We start from the raw sequence: 23,852 nt of genomic DNA, 5'->3' as shown, positions 1-23,852 counted from the left end.
TTGGTGGCTAAAGGCTCTAGCTCCGACTGTACTTTTAGAAACCCTGGGAACTACCAGTAGACCTGCATTCTGAGAACGGAGTGTTCTGTTGTGGCAGTATGGAACCAGAACATCGCTGAGATAAGATGGCCCCAACCCGTTAATGGTCTTAAAAGTAAGAAGGAGGATTTTAAGTTTTAATTCTAAACTTGACTGGAAGCCAGTGAAGGGCCTGGAGCACAGGGGTGATGTGCTCTCTTCTATTAGTTCCTGTTAAAAGTCTTGCTGCTGCGTTCTGGACTAGCTGAAGACCTTTTAAAGAACTTTTAGGACAAGCTGCAAGTAGGGAGTTACAGTAATCCAATCTAGATGTAACCAACGCATGGATTAATTTTTCTGCATCGTTTTTAGATAAATATTTCTAATTTTGGCTAGGTTGCGCAGGTGAAAAAAGGCCGTTCTGCAGGTTTGTTTAATATGAGCTTTAAATGATAAGTCTGGGTCAAATAGAACTCTTAGGTTTTTAACTGTGGTGCTGGAGGCGACACTTACATTGTACAGAGTGACTATCTGGGCAGTTAGAGTCTCTCACACTTTTTGGGCCTATTATAAGGACTTCAGTCTTTTCAGGGTTAAGTAGAAGATAATTAGTGGTTATCCAGGTATTTATATCTCGGACGCAGGTGCTCAGTTTATCCACTTGCCTGATCTGCTCAGGTTTAATTGATAAATACAGTTGTGTGTCGTCAGCGTAACAATGAAAGTTAATGCTATGTTTTCTGATGATATTGCCTAGAGAAAGCATATACAGCGTAATCAAGATGGGCCCGAGGACCGACCCTTGTGGCACACCATAACTGACTCTAGAGTATGGTGATGATTGCTGGTTTACATTGACAAACTGGTACCTATTAGATAAATATGATTTAAACCAGCAGAGGGCTGCTCCTCTAATGCCTATGTCACATTCTAGTCTCTGCAATAAGATATTATGGTCGATTGTGTCAAAGGCTGCACTCAGGTCCAACAGAACCAGGATCGAGACTAATCCATCGTCAGCGGCTAGTAAAAAGTCAGTAATTACTTTGACTAATGCAGTTTCAGTGCTATTTGTAGGCCCGAACCCGAACCCACTGCACTGCTTGCTGCTTGGGAAAACGGACTGGTTGCGTTTTGTGTGATCACATTTGTGACAATGGCTGTGCATAAAAGCCTGTCTTTTGTAACAAATTCTCAGTAAATAAAATAATAATATATATAATATATAATAATTATATATAATATAAAATAATTAAGTAGTCTACATATTTTTATGATCATTACAAATGTATTTACACAATGAAATAACACTGGGAAAGTTTGTTAAATATAAATAAACAGATGCGATTTTGCGGACGCAGAGGGGAAGATTAAAAAGAGGGCGCATGGTATGGTATGGTCTGGCTCTGCAATGACCATAATAAATAAATAAATTATTTATTTTATAACAAGTATTCCTTAGTTTAACATCCATACATCGTTTTAGTATATATATATACGAGGGAGGAAGTGAAAATCAGTCCACCATGATATTTACTTCATCAGCCATCATGCTGTAACCAGGGAATTTAACGGCTGCTTTCACGCACACCGCTTCCTGGGAAAGTCCCGGACATAATATACGGACGCGACCCGTGAAATGAAAAAAAAAAAAAAAACAAACCACAAAGTACATACAAACGGCCGGGGATCAAAAGGCGCAAGGTTCAAACAAAACTCCGGAGTACTAAAAAATACCATCAATCAGAACTTACTAGGGCAAGGATCAACACGAGGGCTTAGACGCAGACCGAACAAGAACAGACAGCACATGGGGAACTTAAATACAGACATGGGGTAACGAGACAGTTTGACAGAGGTGGTTGATACAAGAGGCAGCGGATTGGTCAAGACACGAGGATCAGGCCAGGGCCATGTAAAGAGGGTTGCGCCACTCTTTGATCTCGCCGCGGGTGGTGATGTGGTTCATGTAGGGCGTGACTAGTTCCAAGCACAAGCAGCGCTTTAGTGGTTTTCAATGGCATTGACAATGGTAATTGCGACATTTAAGGAAAAATGGATAAAATCACGTATCTAAGTACTTGTTTGATTATGTCATTGCATTATAACATATTTTTAAATCGTAGTTTTACATTTGAAGTGGTAAGGCGACAACCGAAAACTATGTAAACTGTTACGCAGAAGGGAACTTTCCCATGTTGTGGAGTGAAAGTATCATGTTTGTGTTAGTATTAGCACGGGATAACGACTTTTACATTGAAATGCAAGATGATTTAGGCTTTTTTTTTCACAACTAGAATACTGTTTTTCCAGAGAATGTCTAGATTTTCTTGATTCGCCTACCTGCGGTAACATATTAAAGATAACACCGTGTATAACATATTTTGTTCCCAAGTTCTACAGTGCCCTCCATAATTATTGGCACCCCTTTTTAAGATGTGTTTTTTAGCTTCTAATAATATTTTTTTTATTCAAATAATATGGGACCTCAATGGGAAAAAAAGAGAAAAATCCAACCTTCAATACAAGTGCATTTATTCAGTGGGGAAAAAAATCATACATAAAGAAATATTTATTTGACATCAAATAATGTGTGTCACAATTATTAGCACCCCTGGTGTTAATACTTTGTACAACCCCCTTTTGCCAACAAAACAGCACCTAATCTTCTCCTATAATGTTTCACAAGCTTGATTTTGTGTCTGGTGAACCATTTCTGTGTAGATTTGGCCATATGTTTAGGGTCATTATCTTGCTGAAAAACCCAGTGACGAGCCATCTTCAGCTTTAGGGCAGAGGGCAACAGATTTTGATTTAAAATGGTATTTCAAAGCATTCATGATGCCATGCACCCTAACAAGGTTCCCAGGGCCTTTGGAAGCGAAACAGCCCCACAGCATCAGTGACCCAACCCCCACACTTCACAGTGGGTATGAGGTGCTTTTCAGCATGCGCATCTTTCGTGGCACGCCAGACCCACTTAGAGTGTTTGTTGCCAAAAAGCTCAACCTTGGTCTCATCTGACCAAAGCACACGGTCCCAGGCTTCAACTGTGACCGTGTGCTTTGGACACAAAATCAAACTTCTCCCATGGCCATCTCAGTCCCAGACCTTGTTTTGTTGGCAAAAGGGGGTTGTACAAAGTATTAACACCAGGGGTGCTAATAATTGTGACACACATTATTTGATGTCAAATAATTATTTCTTTATGTGGGATTTTCCCCCACTGAATAAATGCACTTGTATTGAAGGTTGGATTTTTCTCTTTTTTTCCATTAAGGTCGCATATTAATTATTATTATAATTTTAAAAAAATATTAGAAGCTAAAAAAACACATCTTAACCAGGAGTGCCAATAATTATGGAGGGCACTGTAAGTGGTAGTTCCTAGTTTGTTTTGTTGCTCTGACATACAAAACACTTTAGTTTCCCAAAAAGTTTGGGTTTGTAGTCACGACTTTTAAATTCTATTTTCCACTATTCTTTACTGTTGCACTTTCTAATGCATATATAAATATGTGTGTGTACATTGTCCTTTTTATCTTATAGACTTAGTTTGACCTGAAACGCAAAGAAATGACATTTAACAAATATTTCCTGCATAACTTAACTAAAATTTTGAATATAGCCTCTAATTTTAGCAAAAACAAACCTGTACCTCTTTAGAGGCATTTATCGTTTAGTTTGGACCGGACAGACAGGAACAAAATGTTATTATTTTCCTCAACATGGTGTAATGTATAACAATAACAACTTATTATTGAACAATTGATGAAATTGTTGTCATGGTTCATTGTTTACAAATTACATTTTATAGATCAGTAGCCTGTAATGGTTGGTTGTGCAGCAAGGACCAATAGCAGCAGAAAAAATGGATGGCAATGATCAGCTGTTAAAACATGAAATAAAAGGCTTTTTTTGTTAGTTTGATGCCATTTAAAAATGGGCTTAGTGCCCACAACCAGCAGTCACCATCAGCAGTCACCAGCAGCTGTCCACAGTAGAAGCAGCAGCATGATGTGGATCATGAAAATGTAACCTAAAAAAATATATAGAAATATACATTACATTAGTTGTCTATTATTAATCTGTCTATTATTTGTTGACGTCATTTTTCAATCTATACACGTCTCTAAAATATAATAATGTCATAAATAATGTAAAACATTTTGGTGCTAAGAATACAGGTTGTCATGCATTGACTTGGTGCTCTTCCATGAGGGTGATACCTTTGTTCTAAGCTTACAAAATCGAGCTAATAAGCACGTGAAAGCCAGTCATCTACCAATACTCACAAATACAGATGATGGCGTCACAAAGGGCCTCTGAAAGAGTTGACGGTTTAAAAGAGGTAGTGACTTAATGAATTTATCCCTGGTGATACATTCCCAGTTAGCAGAGTCAGCTTAAAAAGTAGGATAAAATCACTCGTCAACCAAGATAAAATATGTGTATAATTATGCCACGCACATACAAATAATGCTCAACATATACATCATAAAGCACCTTTGATAGAATATAGAGTGTTGAAAATTCAAAAGGGATTGTTTTTTTCATCAACTTACCTCCGAATATGCTTGACAGCCAGCCATTTGTATGAATGCGGTCCACCCTCGTCGAAGCGATGTTTGGAACTACCTGAGGGTCCACTACCCGGAAAACCCGGGAGTAAAATCGTGTAACAGATCCCTATGGGAGTGTCGCAACCCTCCTTACATGGCCCTGGATATAGCCACAACAAGTGAAATCAATGGGTAATCAAATGGACAAGAAACATTAGGGTACAAACTGAACAGAACTTAACTTACAGCCATGAAAGTTTCTTTTTCTCTCTTCTTCAAGACAATGACAATTAGTGTACGGTTTAACTAAAATTTTATACACATTGAAGCATGCAGTAGTCATAACTTTTCATCTTCAGCCCCTTAAAATAACCATTTGCTTGAAATGCATTACAGACTTTATAGTGGGGTCTTATAACAGTGCTGTGTATGCATTATTTATTGCTTGTTTCTATCACTTTATACGGTTAAAATTGAGGTATTTCTTATCTTTTCCTGTTTTATATAAAATTCCAGTCCATTCTCAATACTTTGATAAAGCCAACCTACCAATAACACCACTGGTTTCGGATGTCTTTAATATAGGCCGCCATTTCATGAAATTTGAGGAAAAATATAAGCACTATATCTTGATTAACTGGACAGCTTAGCAAACCTGACCTTCTGCAAATCTTTGTGTTGACATTTCTTTTAACAGATGGCGAGATTGGCTATCATCAACACAGCGCTGCATTTTTTTCTTGCCTTGGCCGAGAACGGCATTGATTAGAACTTGCATATCTTATTTTCATATCATTCTCAAGCAGTTAGCATTAGGGCACAAATACTGGTTCCAGCGTCCAAAATACCCTACTATACAAACAAAGTTACTGGTCTTACATGAAAAAAAAAAAGTTTTTGGTCCGCACTTTGCAACAACAAAACAAGTTTCCACTTTTCTGAGAACACTTTTTAACAATATGTCTTGTGGACCACACAATGCTTATCAGGTTTGTCCTAGTTCATTCCAGAGATGTTTGATGAGCTGAGGTGAAGGTTCTGTGAAACTTACCGTAGTTTCCCGAATATAGCGCGACCTTTTTTTCCCCAAAATTTACTCCTAAAATCATGGGTGCGCGTTATTCACGGGTACAGGGACAGAGACAGAAAAAATTCAACATGATTCATGTTCCACTGTAAGCATGGACCAGCACAAGATTACCTAATCCGAACGACAGTGATATAATAATCAAGTTTCATGTGGTAAATAATTGTTTTCATGATATTTTTCACATCTAATAAAATTAAAATGTTTTTTTTTTGCACTCTTCGTTTATTATTTAGCGGTACATTTTTCTAACCTTTGCGCTGCAACATACCGGCACGCGGCGATGTTGTCTTGAAGAGAACGTATACGGCGATCCATTTCGTATAAATGTTGACTGTGTGGCGAGCTAGGACAGGAGTCTGAGGAAGAGTGTCGAACCACTGAGCCAAGCCGCGTTGTTTTATTTACATTGAAACTCACAAAGTAACAGCGTACGTCTTGCACGCAAATCGTGAGACATCATTAGTTCCGCTGGTGAATTCTGTTAAAACTCGTTACAACTCCTTACTTTGTGAAAATTATCGTATCCTGTGAGCAATTTTACCACAGAAAATTAATATTCTATTTTTAAAAAAAATATTTGACAAAAGGATTAAATAATGCTGCAACCGCGTACTTTATAAAAGTTCGAGACACGAGACTCATATTTATTGGTGCTAAAATTAGGGTGCGCTTTATACACGGGTACAAGAATTTTCCCTAGATTTTACAGGTAAAGTTGGGGTGCGCGTTATACACGGGTGCGCCTTATATTCGTTAAATTACGGTACCTTGCTTTTGCATAAAGGCCTGTCTTTACATTCAGGAACCTCTTCTTTTGTGGCCCTGCCTGATTATATTAAAGTGCCATCCCGTTTGAGATTTGACCCCAACTACTGTCCCCGCCATGACATTTTGTCATATGTGTTGCCACCTTGCTCCCTCCATAAAGTTAAAGCGCCATCTGTCAGCCCAGTGCTTGGAGCTCTGCTGAATTGCTGGTGCTTCTGAATGTGCCAGCCACCTTGTGTGAGCAGAATGAAGAGCCCCTGTCTGGATCACATGAATGCTGATATTAGCTTGCAGAGTATATTTAAAAATAAACAGACGCACTCGTGCTTCACTGTCTAGTGAGGTGGGTGAGGGATAGAACCGGCTGCGCTGTAAAAGTTAAAATGTATGCTGTTGCCGAGGTTTAGCAACACTCTTCTCAGTTCACGTCAAGAGTTAGTTATGCAAAAAAAGGCAAACTATACTTTTTATGAACATGGGGCTAATATCTGTTTCTTTTATTTCTTCTCAGGTTCATGGCGAGGAGGAGCAGAGGCGTTACGATGAAGGCCAAGCACGTTACCTCTTCAATAAAGCCAAGAGACTTGCAGAGAGGGAGGCCAAACAGTGATACGGGTGGAACACAACATCGAAGGAAAAAAAAAAAGTCCTATTCTCCTCATCTGTAATTGTAGCCTTCTCCTGGACTTTGACTTGTGTCCTACACCAAAGCATATCGTTGCTGTCAGGTCTAATTCTCACTACTCCAATCAGGAAATCAAATATTACTATTGGACACTTACATTAACACAACACAAGTCGAAAATGTTGATTCGCTAAATTACGCCGCTAAAAATTAAACTGTTCTTGCTAAACTTCATAGGTGTTAGAACCTCAAATGATGCAATTAATACAACAATAAGACAACTAAAGCCCTGTTTTAGACTGATATTAATATATCATTTATTAGTATATTAATGATATTAATATACTGATATTAATCTGCATGAAAGCATAATGTACCTCAATGGACTCCGAGTTTCCTTCTATAACAATGCATTAAAAATGTAATTAAAAAAAAGCCTACCTAGCCTATCAAAGATCACTATTTTCTCTCTTTACTATGTAAAAAAACATCCAGACTGTCAGTCCTGGCAACAATCGTACCGCATGACTTCTGTTTCGAGAGGGACGAAGTCAAATTGTACAATTGTGACATTTTGAGAATTAAAGCTTTGTTATCATATGGCGGCAGATACTTATATAGCAAATGTCAGGTTTTGCGGGTGTGCTAACACGGATCTTAACAGGACATATGTGGATTCATGAATTATGATGGATATATATTTTTTTTAACCTGACAGGACAACCATTTAAGTCATTGGCAGCCATTGACATCGCTAGACATCCAATTCATCTGTCTCTCCCAGGAAAAATGGATCGAATGTCCACCACCATCAATGACATGCAGTAAGTTTAATATTATGAAAAAAAATGTGCGCTTCTGTTTCATTAATCTAAATTTGATTAATTTAGTTTGTTATTAACATTGTTTTAAATTATACATTTATAATTATAAAAAATATCAAAATACAAGAACTGATCGTTTAAAACAATATTTAATCATAATTGCAAATATTTACGTTTTTTTTCCTTGAACAAAAATAGTCACTGGCTCCCTATAAAGGGTTAATTGTCTTACGTGCCAACATTTAAATAGCTTTCCACTGTAGTGACCTCTGTCCCAGAAAGGGTTAAATGGACTTTATTTTGACATACTGGATTTCAACCGGACAGCGACGATATATTTACTTACTAAGATTTTATTTTCAAAGGACTTAATAAATTGTACAGCGTAATGACAAAATGTGAATAATAAATAAAGGAGAAATGATGACATCATTGTCTTGTGCATGCCTGAAAGTGAGGAAGTTGGTTGCTATCTGTCTTTTCATCATCTGTCATTCACAACAAAATCAAAGGGAGAGGAGGCGGAACAGGGATGGCTTGGGGGGCTTTGACTCAGCTCACATCCCTCCTACGCTTTCATACAACCCCAAAGCCACCCCCACACCGCCCTTTCAGTGCTCCTGTGCTGTCACTCTCTGCCTCACTGCCTCTTTTCCTTTCTCCACTATGTGCATGCTTATTCTTCGTTCTGCTGCTTTGTCACTTCTATAGTCCTTCCTTTAAAGGTGCTATGAAATGAAATAAGTGACTTTAAAATGATAGTAGACCATTATTTTGACACAAATTCATCAAAAAGTGATAGAAAAGGCTTAATCGTGAAAGTAAATCTTAATTAGTCTATTTTTTGCCACTGCCTTAGCCCTGCCCACTGAAAAAATCTAACAGAAGATGTCACACTCAGCAGGAGCTGCAAAATTTTGCAGTCTGCAAGCATGCTATCCATAGGCTTTCTATTCTGTTGATGTTGCGTAACTGTTCTGTCATTTTGTCAACATTTACTATCTAATGCAGCCCTAGAAAGCTAGGCATGATCATCAATTATAGTTGTGATGTCACACCCAGAATTGCTGAGGAGGCATTCCTTGATGCATTGTTTTGGATGGAAAAAGCATGAAATGGTAAAAGCAAGATTTGAGTGCCAATTGGTTTTCTACATGTTGTAGTCATTTTCATTATTTGACATGTTCACCGTTTCCTCTCACCTTTAAATCTTTTGTTCCCCGCATTGGCAGGCTTAGTCTTTCCCAAGATTAAAATACTAACTCATGCACAGCAATTTACAATTTACATAGATGTCAAACCCATTTGAAGTGGGATGGCAGGCATTGAATGATTATGTCACAGTGCCATTGACGGCGATAGACCTCCAATCCATTTGGATTGGGTGTGGCTGGCAGTGACTCCAAGCAAAATGGATTGGAATTTTAGTGCTGTCAATGTGTTAATTTATGACAGATTCATTTGTAACAGTAGGAAGGATTTTGATCAGTTTCCTGAATTTCAGTATTTTAAGTGGTAATATGCCAAAGTTACTGTACAGTCAATGAAAAAAAAACAAAATTTTAGAACAGATGGTGTTGGTCTATCAACATCGATGGCAGCTATTGAGTCAAAGACATTCAGTTTTCTGGTGGAATTTCAGGATACACATAATAAGATGCTCATCATATAAACTTTTTTTTTTTACCTTCAACAAATCTTTGAATACACAAGTCCTGATTTCAAATATTTTTGTACTTTTTGCATTACCTGCAAACTTGAATGGCAAAATTTGCAACAGAATGTCTACTTCTGTGAATCTTTTAGTGCATTTTCGTTGCAAAATACTAATGACACTTTCAGCTCAGCAGTGGCTAAATGGGAACATCTGATTAACGGCCTTACGATGTTGAAGGAATGTTAATCAATTGTTGGCTGTCGTCTTAGTCTCATCATACTAAAATATAAGCATCGTCATTAACTCATTCACTATCTAACACCATGTCACAAAACGTCCCCGTCTTTCAAGCGCCACCGAATATTGTGTTCTATGGCTACATGATCACAGAACTAAAAAATGAAAGATTAGATTCCCATCTTCCATCATCATTAAAAAAAAGTTTGTTTCTACTATTTTTCAGTCTTCAGTTATGAGCAGTTAAACATCATTGTTATACGTCTTTGATAGTGAATGAGTTAAGTGGATGAGGATGACTGTTTAAATTCCAATTCTAATCGAGCCAGGAAAATTACCTTATGAAACACTTGTTGTGATTTTTTTTTTTTTTTTTTGCAATTGGGCTCTTTTTTAAAGAACAGAAATCTGTTCAAAAATTAGCCTTGGAATGAAAAAGTGCATTAAAATAAAGGGAGTGTCAGTGAAAGTAATGGTTCAAAGACAGCTGGCAGAGGATCAACTCTGTTAAGTGCTTGATTTCCTCTTTATCCCCACACGATTCCTTACACGGACGAAAAATGATTGGTCATTGGATCTTCAAGGTTGTTGTTTCAGTCCCCAGAGTCCCTCCAGCACAGCATGCTAGTTTTCACCCCCCCATTAAATGCAGTTAGGCCCAAGCTTCCACTCGGGGGGTTTTAAGCTATTTTTAACACTAGTGAGGTTGACGCATCTTGAGGGGAAAAGAGAAAGCAATCTGTCTTGAAATACACTGGATTGCACTCCTCTAAAACATCACATTTGTCAACACATTCATTAACTGTTTTCAGTCGTTTCGCTTTGGTTGGTTGCACCTGGCTGTTACACATCAAGTCACAATATAGTAACTATGGTTACCAACAGTGTGTGGCATCATCCAGTTAAGGAATTGACTCTTAACCACCTCCGCAATGTATGGCTACCAATGCATGCTTATAAAAATAATAGTCTGGATATTAGCAGTAATGTAATGTCACATCATTCAGTGGAATGAGTTACACATGCTGAAGCATTTATGAATTCCATGTTATTGACCGTCACATCCTAGCATGGCCGTATTACGGACCGGGCCAGTGGGGCCGGCGCCCAGGGGCCCAAGGGTCCAGGGGCCCGGGGGGGAAATGGCAGTATGTAATTTGGGACAGTACTAACCTGTCAAATTGCGTTCAGTGCGACTCAAGTGCACTGCTTTACAGTAAACTGCTTTGCAGTGCACCGAGAAAGTACTCGATTTGGGGCTCATGGTTAATTTAATTGCGCAACCGCACATACTTGCAGCAGAACGATCAGAGCACTATGCACGATACTGGTAGAGTTGCCAGAAACAAATCACCAAAAGTGGCTCTCTGAAATGTCGCTAGATTACGTCACAACGTTACTATGATGTCATAACGTTATGCATGACTCACTGATCTCAAAAAAATTTGTTGACAATCCCAAAGCGTACAGTTTCAAGATCGGGGCTAATTTGCGGTGCTGCTTAACCGTGAAATAAGCTTCTGGTGGCAGTGCAGATCTGAAGTTACATTGAAAAACAATGATTTTGACACTCGAGAGAAAGAGTTTTTTTTTTTTTTAAGTCGCCAGATTCACTTTAAAAGTCGCTAAGTTGCTAGATGAGGTTTTAGTCGCCTGAGATGGCCAGAAGTCACTAAATCTAATGACAAAGTTGGCAACACTGGATACTGGCAGTATCATGTAGGGGGCAGTCATTCTTATATTAAACTAAATTATAAATTATATTGCAAACTCCTGGCCCTGAGGCCCAGACCCCCCATAATCCAGCCCTGCATCCTAGCACAGAAAAAGGAGCATTTACTCTTATTCGCCCAGAATGAGTTCCCCATTAGTCGTTTTCAGATTTAAAGAGCATACGACAGGAGAAAAAAAGTCTAAAATAGAATTATTATGTGAATTAGAATCATATTTTGAGACGATTCGACTATATACAACAATTTAGCAAAGCGCAGATGATGAGAAATTAGTCTTTTAATCTGCCGGTTAGCCACGCCGACCATTATTGGGCTCTAGCGTCCCCAACAGGTGGATGACATCAGCAGGAGACTGGGCTCATCGGTTTTACTATTCAGCCCCATTGAAGGGGAATTATTCAGAACGAGGAAAACGTGATGAAGAGAGCCGCAAAATGTCATTGTTTCAGTCTCTCTACTCCAATATTTTTACAGGATATTGTTTTATCCTAGTATTTTTTCCCCAATAGCTAAATAAATGGCTTGAGAAGGACCAGTCAGCCCGTCGAGGGGGAACTATTCACAACGAGGAAAACGCGATGAAGAGAGCTGCAAAATGTCATTGTTTGTCTTGTTACTTCAATATTTTTACAGGATATTCTTCTTATCCAAGTATTTTCCCCAATTGCTAAATAATTGGCATGGTCATGACAAATAACAGTCTTGTGCTAAATGGAATATGAAATAATAAAAATGCACTTATTCAGGACGACATGGCAAAATTACTCCATAATGGTCAAAACTGTCGACTTCACCTTTAATGTCGCACCTCCCGAACGATATTTTATGACACCTAAATCGGACATATGTCATTTCCCTTCCCCGGCTTCGGAGAATGTAAACAAACCAAGAGGCGTGACAGCTAGCCGACATGCTAACCCGAACCGAGTGATGTTTCAAAGTCTTCGAAGCAGAAAATCACACATAACTAGCCCGGATGTTTTGACATGACGACTGGGTTGTCGATTGTCTTCGCTGGAGAGCAATTTACAGCTCGTTCCCCGGAGGAGGGCGGCTGCAGTTGTTGTGCAGCTAACGTGCAGCTAATGTGCATGAGGAGAGCTTATTACGTGCCTATCAATGATCAAACGTAAGTAGTCCTTAATTTAAAGAAAGTTTGTAGTGTTTACTTTGTAATCATTGTATTCGCGACTATTTTTAACTCAAAGTTGCAATTTCTGATCAGTCAGAAAATTTGACAGAACACCGGTCACATGAGCACAATAAGCCGAATATAGTGCTCTCCCGGTGGGTGGATGTGCGACAAGCCGCCGGTGTTGTGCCGAAAAATAGCCGCCCCGCATGCATGTCAGCCACAAAATGCAAGCCACCTACATATTAAAATGATCCCAGTATTTGACATAATACAAAACACAATGTTTACTCACTTCCTCATTAAGTCCAATGGTCCCACAGTAGTAGGGCTTGTTTTGGCCAATATCCACGGTGAATGGGAACCTTTTGAAACTCCAAAAAGGCGCACACGCCTCTCCCTCATACAGCAAGATTTTTCTGAAGCCGTTTGGCTGGGGTGATGCGAAAAATAAACGTATTAATCCGCAAAATCAGCTGAATCCTTAGTCCTCATACACAACAGTACGGCTGTATAGTGAAGAGGACGCCATCATCCGTACATGTCACAGCGCCCTCCTCCTCGATGCAAGACCGAAGCCGGAAGTCACTCATTTTCATGGCGCGGAATTAAAGAAAACTAAATAAATATAGCGATCGCTTCCACGCACATCCAAGCAGTCCATATCATTCAGTAGCATAAAATACCGCGTGTATTATGAAATAAACATGCTTTTTCATGTCATAAAGGTATACTTGACATAATTTTTCATAACATTGGATGCCATTATAGCAGGTTTGCATGACAATTTGCATTCAAAGTGCCCAGAATGTCATTTTCTAAGCCATTTTAGGTGGTCGATTTTCAAGCTACGCTCCAAGACTGTTGTTTCTCATCAATATGCAGCTGACTGAAGCTAATTTGCACACTCTTTTCTCTGACTGGCCGTCGGTGGAGAACGTGTGTCAGTTGGAAGCTTGTGGGCGTTGGAAATGTGTGACTTACACATCACAGAGACGCGGACTACAATCTTCTGAAAAATGACACCCAGCTTTGCGATATCACAACCACTGTAAACAAAAATAAAACATTCACTCACTTGACGCCAGCACACTCAAGGTGTATGGAATTCATGGTTGTCTTGCAAGGAGCTAGAGCCTTTAGCTACCAAACTCCTGTCTTATGGAATCAGCTTCCAGCTAATATTAAAGAAGCCGACACAGTCTGTACATTTAAGATTAGACTAAAAACGTTCCTATTTGAAAAAACTTATGGTCCGGCTTGTTGAAAACAGACTAGACTCACAGTTCAGTCTAAGCTGCACTAGAAGCTATAATGCTGGGGGAAGTACAGCATGAGTCCTATCCCCCGTTTCTCGCTCTACCTACCACTTGTCTATACCTTATTTCTCTTTTCTAATTCTAATATCTAGTTGACTAGTCTCTTTGTCACTAGTCACGGGGGAGGGGCTATTTTTCAGCCGCAGCCTCCGAACTATCCTGCCCCCCCCCATCTCATCTGGCTAGATGGACCCCCTCTTGTTTCTTCACTCCATTGCATCTCTACAAACTGGACCTTCTGCTGCTAATATCCACCATTAGTCCTGGTGCATCTATAGCCTGTCCGTCCTGGTAGTGGATCTCTCCTGACTGTGGTTCTCCCCAAGGTTTCTCTTTTTTCCCATAGGGTATTTGGAGTTTTTCCTTGCCGCCATGGAGGGTCTAAGGATGGAGAATGTCAAGGACAGGAACTTCATCTAATTCACGTACTGTTTCTGACTGTGTATCATATAATTACTCTGCAAAGCCCTCTGAGACAACCTTGTTGTGATATAGGGCTATACAAATAAAATTGCAAGTGTCGGGAGATAACGCATAGGAGATGGGATGGGTTGTTAAAGTCAATCAGACTAGGGTGAGAATTTTTGGCCGCGAACAAGCCGGTAGAAGTGCCTCTCAGTCTGGTAAATGGCGGAGAGCATTGTAGGATGGAGGTTGTGGACTTATAAAAGTGACAAAGAAAGGAACTGGTCATGCCACGAAAGTATTGCACTAACTGTCAAATTCAAATACAAATCCTTAGGAGGACATTTATAAACATTACAAAAATAAGGAGAGAAGGCACTCGATTTAGTTCAAAAGCTTGCAAGAAGGAGGGAAACTATAAAATGTAATACTAGAATACACAAAATACAGTTTCCACAATCGTTCCGAACCTAAGCACGCCTTCCCCTTTCTTTTTATTTGGGATGGCCCAAGCAACAACAGAGAGTGTCAACCTTAAATGTGAAAGCTTCAAGGCTTCTTCAAGGCAAAGCATTTCTTCATTCTGAACAATAATACGCAAAACATCTCTTCATTCGAATAGCAACTGATTTAAGCAAATATATTATAAACATCTTAATAATTATCTCATCACTAACCACAGCAATTGCAAATGTATAGATTTAAATAATGCATTATTGATATGCCAGCCATATTACGAGAAATGGCCACACACAGATGACTCAGTACACAGCCCTACTGAAAATAGTGAGCGTGAAAGATGAAAGGGGGGCCATATTCCCTCGCTTCATTCTGGGCAAAAAAACGCTGAATGTCTGCAATGAGGCTAAATATCTCGGTCACTTTTTAACAGCTGATTTGTCAGATGACCGGGACGTTCACCGTCAATGCACTAAAAACAGGCAAACATGCTTAAGAGAAAATTTTTTATGTGTTCCGTCCATGTGAAAACATCACTGTTCAGGGCCTATTGCACACCCTTTTACACCGCTCACCTGTGGACCAGGTACTTAGCTAAGTCCATGCAGAGGCTAAATGTAGCCTACAATGATGCTTTGAGGCGGTTATTGTGTGTGCCTATATGGCATAGCACCAGCCAATTATTTGTCAGTTCTGGATTACCCACCTTTAAAGCGCTATTAAGAAATCTGATGTATAAATTCATGTGTCGATTAAGTGACTCTGAAAATAGTATTTTAATGAAATTAACGGACCCTGCGAATAGTTATAGATTCAGGTCAAGCATGTTGCGCCATTGGCGTAAAAGCCTGTTTGTTGTGCACAGATAGTTTGTGCCCTTTTATTTGTTCTTTCTGTTCCTGTGTTTTCTTATGTCATTTTTCAGTTGGTTTGTGTGCTATGGACACCTGGTGTGACTCCTGAATAAAGATCATATATACTGTGTGTGTGTATATATATATATATATATATATATTAGGGCTGTCAAACGATAAAATTCTTTAATCGAGTTAACTACAGCTTAAAAATTAATTAATCGTAATTAATTGCAATTAATCGCAATTCAAACCATCTATAAAATATGCCATATTTTTCTGTAAATTATTGTTGGAATGGAAAGATAAGGCACAAGATGGATATATACATTCAACATACGGTACATAAGGACTGTATTTGTTTATTATAACAATAAATCAACAAGATGGCATTAACATTATTAACATTGTTAAAGCGATCCATGGATAGAAAGACTCGTAGTTTTTAAAAGAAAAATGTTAGTACAAGTTATATAAATTTTATATTAAAACCCCTCTTAATGTTTTCGTTTTCATAAAATTTGTGAAATTTTCAATCAAAAATAAACTAGGAGCCCGCCATTGTTGATGTCAGTAATTACTTACACAATGCTCATGGGTGCTGAAGCCTATAAAATCAGTCGCACCCAAGGACCAGCAGAGGGCGGCAAAACTCCATAGACACAACAAGTGAGCGTTTCACTGTACTGTCATTTAAATCTGTCTGAGCGGACCATCTGCGTTAATTGCGTCAAATATTTTAACGTGATTAATTTAAAAAATTAATTATCGCCCGTTAACGCGATAATTTTGACAGCCCTAATATATATACAGTATATACATATATATATATATATATATATATATATATGTATATATATGAATGAAAAGGACGGGCACTTGCATAAATGTGTGAAATGTGACGTATGACTTTACACAATTTGAAATCCTAGTGTCTGCAGGAGGACTTAACCAAACACGACTGCAATCAAATAATAATAATTAAAAAAAAAGAAAAAAGAAAAAAAAAACACTTGGATAACATACTTCAACTAATGTCACACCTCCATTTCAACCTATCTTATGCATGAAACTGTTAAAAACATTGGAAACTGAGTAGAGTGTCTCTTTAATCTAATCTATCTATCTATCTATCTATCTATCTATCTGTCTGTCTGTCTGTCTGTCTGTCTGTCTGTCTGTCTGTCTGTCTGTCTGTCTGTCTGTCTGTCTGTCTGTCTGTCTGTCTGTCTGTCTGTCTGTCTGTCTGTCTGTCTCAATATTGTGTTTGCATGTAAAAGTGAGTGGAGTTTTTAGTAGGCTACTTTATGTGTCTTAGTAAAGCTCATTGGCTGCCATTGATGGTATAGGATAACTATCACCGCTGCCAGGCCTCCCAATTTTAATGGATTAGATTGTGCTGTCAGTGGTAATGAATGAGTTGATATTAATAAAGTTTATTACTGGGTTGGATAAGTCTGGTTCAGAATCCCTTCACCGCTGACCTATCCCTAAACTGCCAAAATTTTTCATGATGCAGCATTCATGATCTACCTCTATTTTCTGCTAATTAAACCCATCCAAGCAATTAAGAGTCTTGAGTTAACCTAACACTCACCTAATGTTTTTGCCCACATAAGAGAAAAAACTCATAAGAGTAGACAGAACCATTGAAGACAGAAGTTGTACCGGTATATCAAATCAATTGGTAAGAAAAAGTGAAGCCCATGAGCATGTGTCATGTCATCTGAATGAGAGCAATGATGTATCACTGAGTTGAGAGAGCGACAAGGCCACTTATACAGGATGAAGGATGGCCTAGAGCTAAAGGAAAACCATTAAGGGCTCATGAGGATGGATTAAAGATGAAGTGAGGCGGTGTTGGAAATAAGAATTCACCGCTTTCATTGCAGAGAGAGCGTTTTGTATTTCTTAAGCTACTTCGCCAATCTTTTTTTTTGGACATGTCAAGCAGATTTATTTTCACACAGAAACCTAAGCCTAGTTTTCACGCCATTTCAAGGTCCTGTGTAGTTGCGTATTTTGTACCTTCTTCACAAATGACTTGATATTCAGCCATCTTTTGTACATGATGTTGGTAAAAATATGGGGACACCTGGTCATCATTACACACACAAGTACAGAACATGCAATTATTGCCATTCTTCACCCTCGAAACACATTATCAGACAAGAATCCTTCATCAAGCTCGCTCAGCTGTTTTCTGGGCATGAGGCCAGAGCAGGGCTTTCCTTTCAGAGAAATTATAGGTGATGAGACTCCACCCCACCCCCTTTTTTCCATTTTCATCCATAGGAGACATTACTAGCAGGTACCATTAAACTGAGTTCCCCTTCAGCAGCAAAATGACAAAGCTCCTGCCCAAATAGGCACGGCAACCCTGTTAGGAAACACTGCAATTGTGAGTGAGCATAGACAACCAGCAAGACTTTCAAACAGTGTTAGGTATTAGCGTGTCTGTGTGTTGATAGTGTGGCACTGACAGAGAGAGCGGGGGCAGCCTGGTGCCAGAGGAGCCAGTGGGCGGGAATGCCTTCTGTTACTTTTTACTTCCAGGTCACTTAACATCACAAAGTGGTGGTGGGAAAATGAAACGTTTTTTTTTTTTGCCCTCCCAAAAAACAGGACCTTTATTGCCCCCACCTAACACTAACAGTATGTCACAAACGTGAGTACACACCTTATATATACATATGTATATATATATATATATTTATATATATATATATATATATATATATTAAGGCTGTCAAAATTATCACGTTAACGCGCGGTAATTGATTTTTTAAATTAATCACATTAAGATATTTGACGCAATTAACGCACATGTCCCGCTCAGAAAGTATTCTGCCTTTTGGTAAGTTTTACAGCAAGGCTTTTTGTGCTGTCCAACAGCGAACTCTTGTGGTCGCTTTGCGACATGGTTTATTGTTTTCTTGCCAGTTCATTATGGCTGCACGACGTCTCGAGCTGATAATGTTGTGCTTATATGATCCTTGGACAAGATTTGTCCGTAAGTATGGTTGTTGTAAAGAATGTACATATTATGTTAGTAAGCGAAATGTTATATTTTTTGCATGAGACGCTTTTTGTTTATGTTTAGTGAACCTGTATAGCGTGCTAAGCTAACGTTGTTGCTAATGCAATGCTTGTGTATTTTTATTGCACTTTTACTTTGTAGTTTTACGACGGTCTAAAGAGGACAATGGTTTGAGGCCATTTTATTAATAAATCAGATGAAAAAGCAAGAAGTCTAATTATTAAGGCGTCGTTCACTAGCTGTCTAGCTTTGGAAAAAGTAGACGCTTCGGAGTGAGGACAGCATAGACAGATTTAAATGACAGTAGAGTGAAATGCCCACTACAGTCCTTATGTACCGTATGTTGAATGTATATATCCATCTTGTGTCTTATCTTTCCATTCCAACAATTTATTTTACAGAATATATATATAATTTACAGAAAAATATGGCATATTTTATAGATAGTTTGAATTGCGATTAATTGCGATTAATTACGATTAATTAATTTTTAAGCTGTAATTAACTCGATTAAAAATTTTAATCGTTTGACAGCCCTAATATATATATATATATATATATATATATATATATATATATATATATATATATGTATAATATCGTCGTCTCGTCCACCCGGGTGGTATGGTCTCTCCTTTAGCATAACAAGCTACGACGTTATACTTCAGCTGAACAATGGCTTCTTGGCTAGCAGTTATGACTCATATGTATAATATCGTCGTCTCGCCCACCCGGGTGGTATGGTCTCTCCTTTCAAGCTCGGGTCCTTTACCATAGGCCTGGGAGCTTGAGGGTCCTGCGCAGGATCTTAGCTGTCCCTAGGATTGCGCTATTCTGAATGGAGACGTTGGACGTTGTTCCTGGTATCTGTTGGAGCCATGCACCCAGCTTGGGGGTTACTGCCCCTAGTGTCCCGATTACTACTGGCACCACTCTTGCCTTCACTCCCCACATTTTCTCCAATTCTTTCTTCAACCCTTGATATTTCTCCTGCTTTTCATGTTCTTTTTTTCTGATGTTGCTATCGCTCGGGATTGCTACATCTATCACTACTGCTGTCTTCTGATGTTTATCCACCACCACTATGTCAGGCTGGTTGGACATCACCAGTTTGTCTGTCTAGATCTGGAAGTCCCACAGGATCTTGGCTCGGTTGTTCTCGACCACCTTCGGAGGTGTCGCCCAGCTTGACTCTGGGGTCCCCAGTCCGTACTCGGCACAGATGTTCCTGTACACTATGCCTGCTACCTGGTTATGTCGTTCCATGTATGCCTTGCCTGCTAGCATCTTACGCCCTGCTGTGATATGCTGGACTGTCTCAGGGGCCTCTTTGCATAGCCTGCACCTGGGGTCCTGTCTGGTATGATAGACCCCAGCCTCTATTGCTCTTGTGTTAAGGGCCTGTTCTTGTGCTGCCATGATCAATGCCTCTGTATTGTCTTTCAGTCCGGCCTTTACCAGCCACTGGTATGTTTTTCCCATGTCAGCTACCTCCTCAATTTGTCGGTGGTACACACCATACAGGGGCTTGTCCATCCATGATAGCTCCTCAGGGTCCTCCTCCTTATTGGGCTTCTGTTGCCTGAGGCATTCACCGAGCAGGTCATCACTGGGGCCCATTTTCATGATGTACTCTTGGAGGGATGTAGTTTCCTCCTGGATTGTGGCTCTGATGCTCACTAGTCCTCGGCCTCCCTCTTTCCGCTTTGTGTAGAGCCTCAGGATGCTGGACTTATTCATCTTATTCATGCCATTCAGCTGACTCTTGAGGACCTGCCTCACCCTCTGTAGGTATTTGGTTGTGGCAGACCTTCTAGTTGCTTCCTCATGGTTTCCATTTGCCTGCGGGATCCCCAGGTATTTGTAGCTGTCCTGCACATCTGTTATGTTGCCTTCAGGTAGTTCAGCCCCTTCAGTTAAGATCACCTTCTATAGATGCATCGATACCGATACTAGTATCGGCAGGGGGCGCCGATCCGGCACGAAATGGTGGTATCGGTATCGGCGAGTACCAACAAAGACGGCGCCGATACCATTTACCGGTCCATTGTTATAACATTTGACCGCAGCCTTTTTTTTCTCCTGGCGCTCACTACACTCTGTCTCTGTGTTGTGTGATGACACGTGAACACCAAGAAGTTATCGCTATTGGCCTTCACCAGACCAATGAGAACGGGCCAATAGTCACTCCTGACCAATCACAAGGCCGCTTTTTCATATGAAGGAAAAATAAACCAGAAGAAATGGCGGCGGTCGGGAAATATTTCAAAATAGAAATCCCGTCGATTAAAATCAATGGCTGCATGCAAGATTTGCGGCCTGAAAGTTTCGACATGTGGAGTTAAATCGGCCAGTTTCAATACCTCGAACCTGATAAAACATTTGAAGACGAAACGTGAACAAACACAACGAGTTTGAGCCTGCAAGAGCAGGACTGCTATCCAGAGGAAGGGCGCTGGACCGGTGCAACAATCTCTGGTCAGTTCACTACGTCAACTTTACTCTGTCTTTTACTTAAAGAAATGCTGCAGTAATTTGGGAACTGTTTCCAAAGTAGGGTTGCCACCTTTCAGAAATAGAAATAAGGGACTCCCCCCCTCCTGAAAAAAGGAGGCTAATAGAGAGACGGAATGCTGTGGTCAATTATTATTACTTATAATTGTTAGCGTCCGCAAATGCGGAAAAAAGGTTGGACCTTGAAGCGGACAACAAGCGGGGGATACGTACAAGGTTTTAATGATTGCAAACAAAAAATAACACGCGATCGCGGGATAGTAGAAATAACAAAAGGAGTCCGTGACAGCAGGTCGACGGAGCTCAATACTACAAACTTGAAGGTTTACTAAGACGATAGGCAGCGAGCCAACAAGCCAAAATAAAAACACTCAATTACCTGCACAGGGTAGAGGTTACAAACGAGTGCAGCACACTAATACCCCTTTCCCACTGAAACTAGTGGGTCAACGCGTGTTTTTCCAAGCCGATGCATCCCACTAGCAATTGGCATTTGGCACCTTTCCCATTGACGAAAAAAGCCGTCTTTTTTTTTTCTTCACCCGTCTAACCCCCACCCCTCCTCAGCCGTGCGTAAGGTGCGTGACGTCACCACGCTAAGATGCGCTTCGACAAGTGCGACCGAATTCATTCAGTTCAAGGAAGTTAACAATGCAAAGCAACATGGAAGCCTCCTTTCCATTTGTGTTCTCTGTTTTCATGCGTTTTACTGCCTGCAAAATGGTCGAAATGCAGCAGAGGATCAACACTGTGCTTGTGCTGAGGCAACGTAGGCGACGTAAATTTTGGTTTTAAATTGAAAGGAGTCGTGTACGTCACAGGAGGAGGAGAAGAGCCTTTGTTTCGTCTACACCGACTGTTCGCCATATGTGGATCCGGGCTAGAGCACATGGTTTTTGTTTTTTGTTATGACGCATCACGTACTAGCCTACGTCACCACGTAGATTAGGGTGTTGACTGTTGACCCGGGGTTTTGCTTTCACACTGCATGGCGATCAGAGCCGAGGTGATTTTAACGCGGGTCGCTTGGCGGGTTGATTGACACGGGTCGAGGCGGGTCGCTGCACCTTTCCCACTGCCACCAAAAGCCGATTGTTAGCGGGTTGACACGGGTTTTTTGGCCAGTGGGAAAGGGGTAAAACAGAAAAAACCCAATGCAGGGGCGTAACAAGCAAATGTAGCGAGACTATAGTGCGAGATGTCAAATGGCGATCAGCAAAGCAAATATCTCGGCAGCCTTCTCTGAGATCATCCATGCTTAAATGCTGCGTTGATGAGCCTGCATTGGATTCAGGTCAGGAACGCCCCCACTAACAGCCCAGCAACAAAACACAATCTAACCAGCAGCAGAATGCGACAATAATTTCATGAAAGTTGCACTGTTTGGCCTTTGAGAGGTTCAAAAAAGTTTACTCAGTTCATTCAGAGTTTATTATTATGAATTTATTTTTACTTTCTTACTGTTGGGCTAGTATTATACTTTGTACTAGTCTTTTTCCTATTTTGCAAAGGTAAGCAACAGCCTGACAAAGCCTTGATAGCAATGATTTCACATCCAATTATGTAGCTCTTTGGGGATATATATATATATATATATATTTATAAACAGGGTGGTATCGGTATGGTATCGGTATCGGCCGATACTGCACAGCCAGGTATCGGTATCGGGGCCAAAAAATGGTATCGGTGTAACACTATCACCTTCCCTCTTCTGGATACCATTTGCCCACACTTATCTAGTCCGAATGACATCCCGATGTCATTGCTGTATATTCTCGTGAGGTGGATCAGGGAGTCGATGTCACGCTCGTTCTTGGCATACAGCTTGATGTCATCCATGTAGATGAGGTGACTGATGGTTGTTCCACTTCGGGACCGGTACCCGAAACCACTCTTGGTGATGATCTGGCTGAGGGGGTTTAGGCCTATGCAGAACAGCAGGGGTGACAGAGCATCTCCTTGGTAGATACCGCATTTGATTCTCACATGTGCAACTGGCTTCGAGTTGGCTTCTAGAGTTGTCTTCCACAGCCCCATCGAGTTCTGGAGGAAGGTCCTTAGTGTCCTGTTGATGTTATACAGATTCAAGCATTCCAGTATCCATGTGTGTGGCATTGAGTCATAGGCTTTCTTGTAGTCAATCCAGGCAGTGCACAGGTTGGTGCTCCTTGCTTTGCAGTCCCTGGCGACTGCCCTGTCCACCAGTGGTTGGTGCTTGGCTCCCCTGGTGTTATTGCCAATCCCTTTCTGTGCCCTGTGCATGTATTGCTCCATGTGCCTGCTCATTTTAGCCGCTATGATGCCTCATAGGAGCTTCCATGTGGTGCTGAGGCAGGTGATAGGCCGGTAGTTGGATGGTACTGTCCCCTTCTGGGGGTCCATCATGATGAGGACTTTCCGACCTTGGGTTAGCCACTCTGGGTGGGTCCCCGACCTCAGCAGCTGGTTCATTTGTGCTGCTAGGCGTTCATGGAGTGCAGTTAGCTTCTTAAATCAATGGGCATGAATCTTGTTGGGCCCTGGAGCTGTCCAGTTCTTCATCTTGGACAGTCTTGTCTGGATGTCTGCTGTTGTGATGATGTGATGTTGTGATACTGGGTCTTGTTCTGGGATGT

General features: G+C 40.3%; 1 protein-coding gene across 4 annotated transcripts in view; it reads left to right on the top strand.

The window, feature by feature from the left end:
* The window catches only part of acot7 (acyl-CoA thioesterase 7), a 69,618-nt gene extending 61,304 nt beyond the window's left edge, over window positions 1–8,314 (top strand). For all 4 annotated transcript variants that reach the window (XM_057859948.1, XM_057859963.1, XM_057859957.1 and 1 more), the window contains one exon: window positions 6,950–8,314. In XM_057859948.1, the coding sequence (XP_057715931.1) occupies window positions 6,950–7,048 (99 nt within the window). In that variant the 3' untranslated portion in view covers window positions 7,049–8,314. The remainder of the gene's footprint in view (window positions 1–6,949) is intronic.
* Window positions 8,315–23,852: the final 15,538 nt, after the last annotated feature.

This window comes from Corythoichthys intestinalis, chromosome 2 (assembly GCF_030265065.1).
Source record: "Corythoichthys intestinalis isolate RoL2023-P3 chromosome 2, ASM3026506v1, whole genome shotgun sequence".
Classification (NCBI taxonomy): Eukaryota; Metazoa; Chordata; class Actinopteri; order Syngnathiformes; family Syngnathidae; genus Corythoichthys; species Corythoichthys intestinalis.
This window is presented reverse-complemented; position numbering and strand designations above follow the sequence as displayed.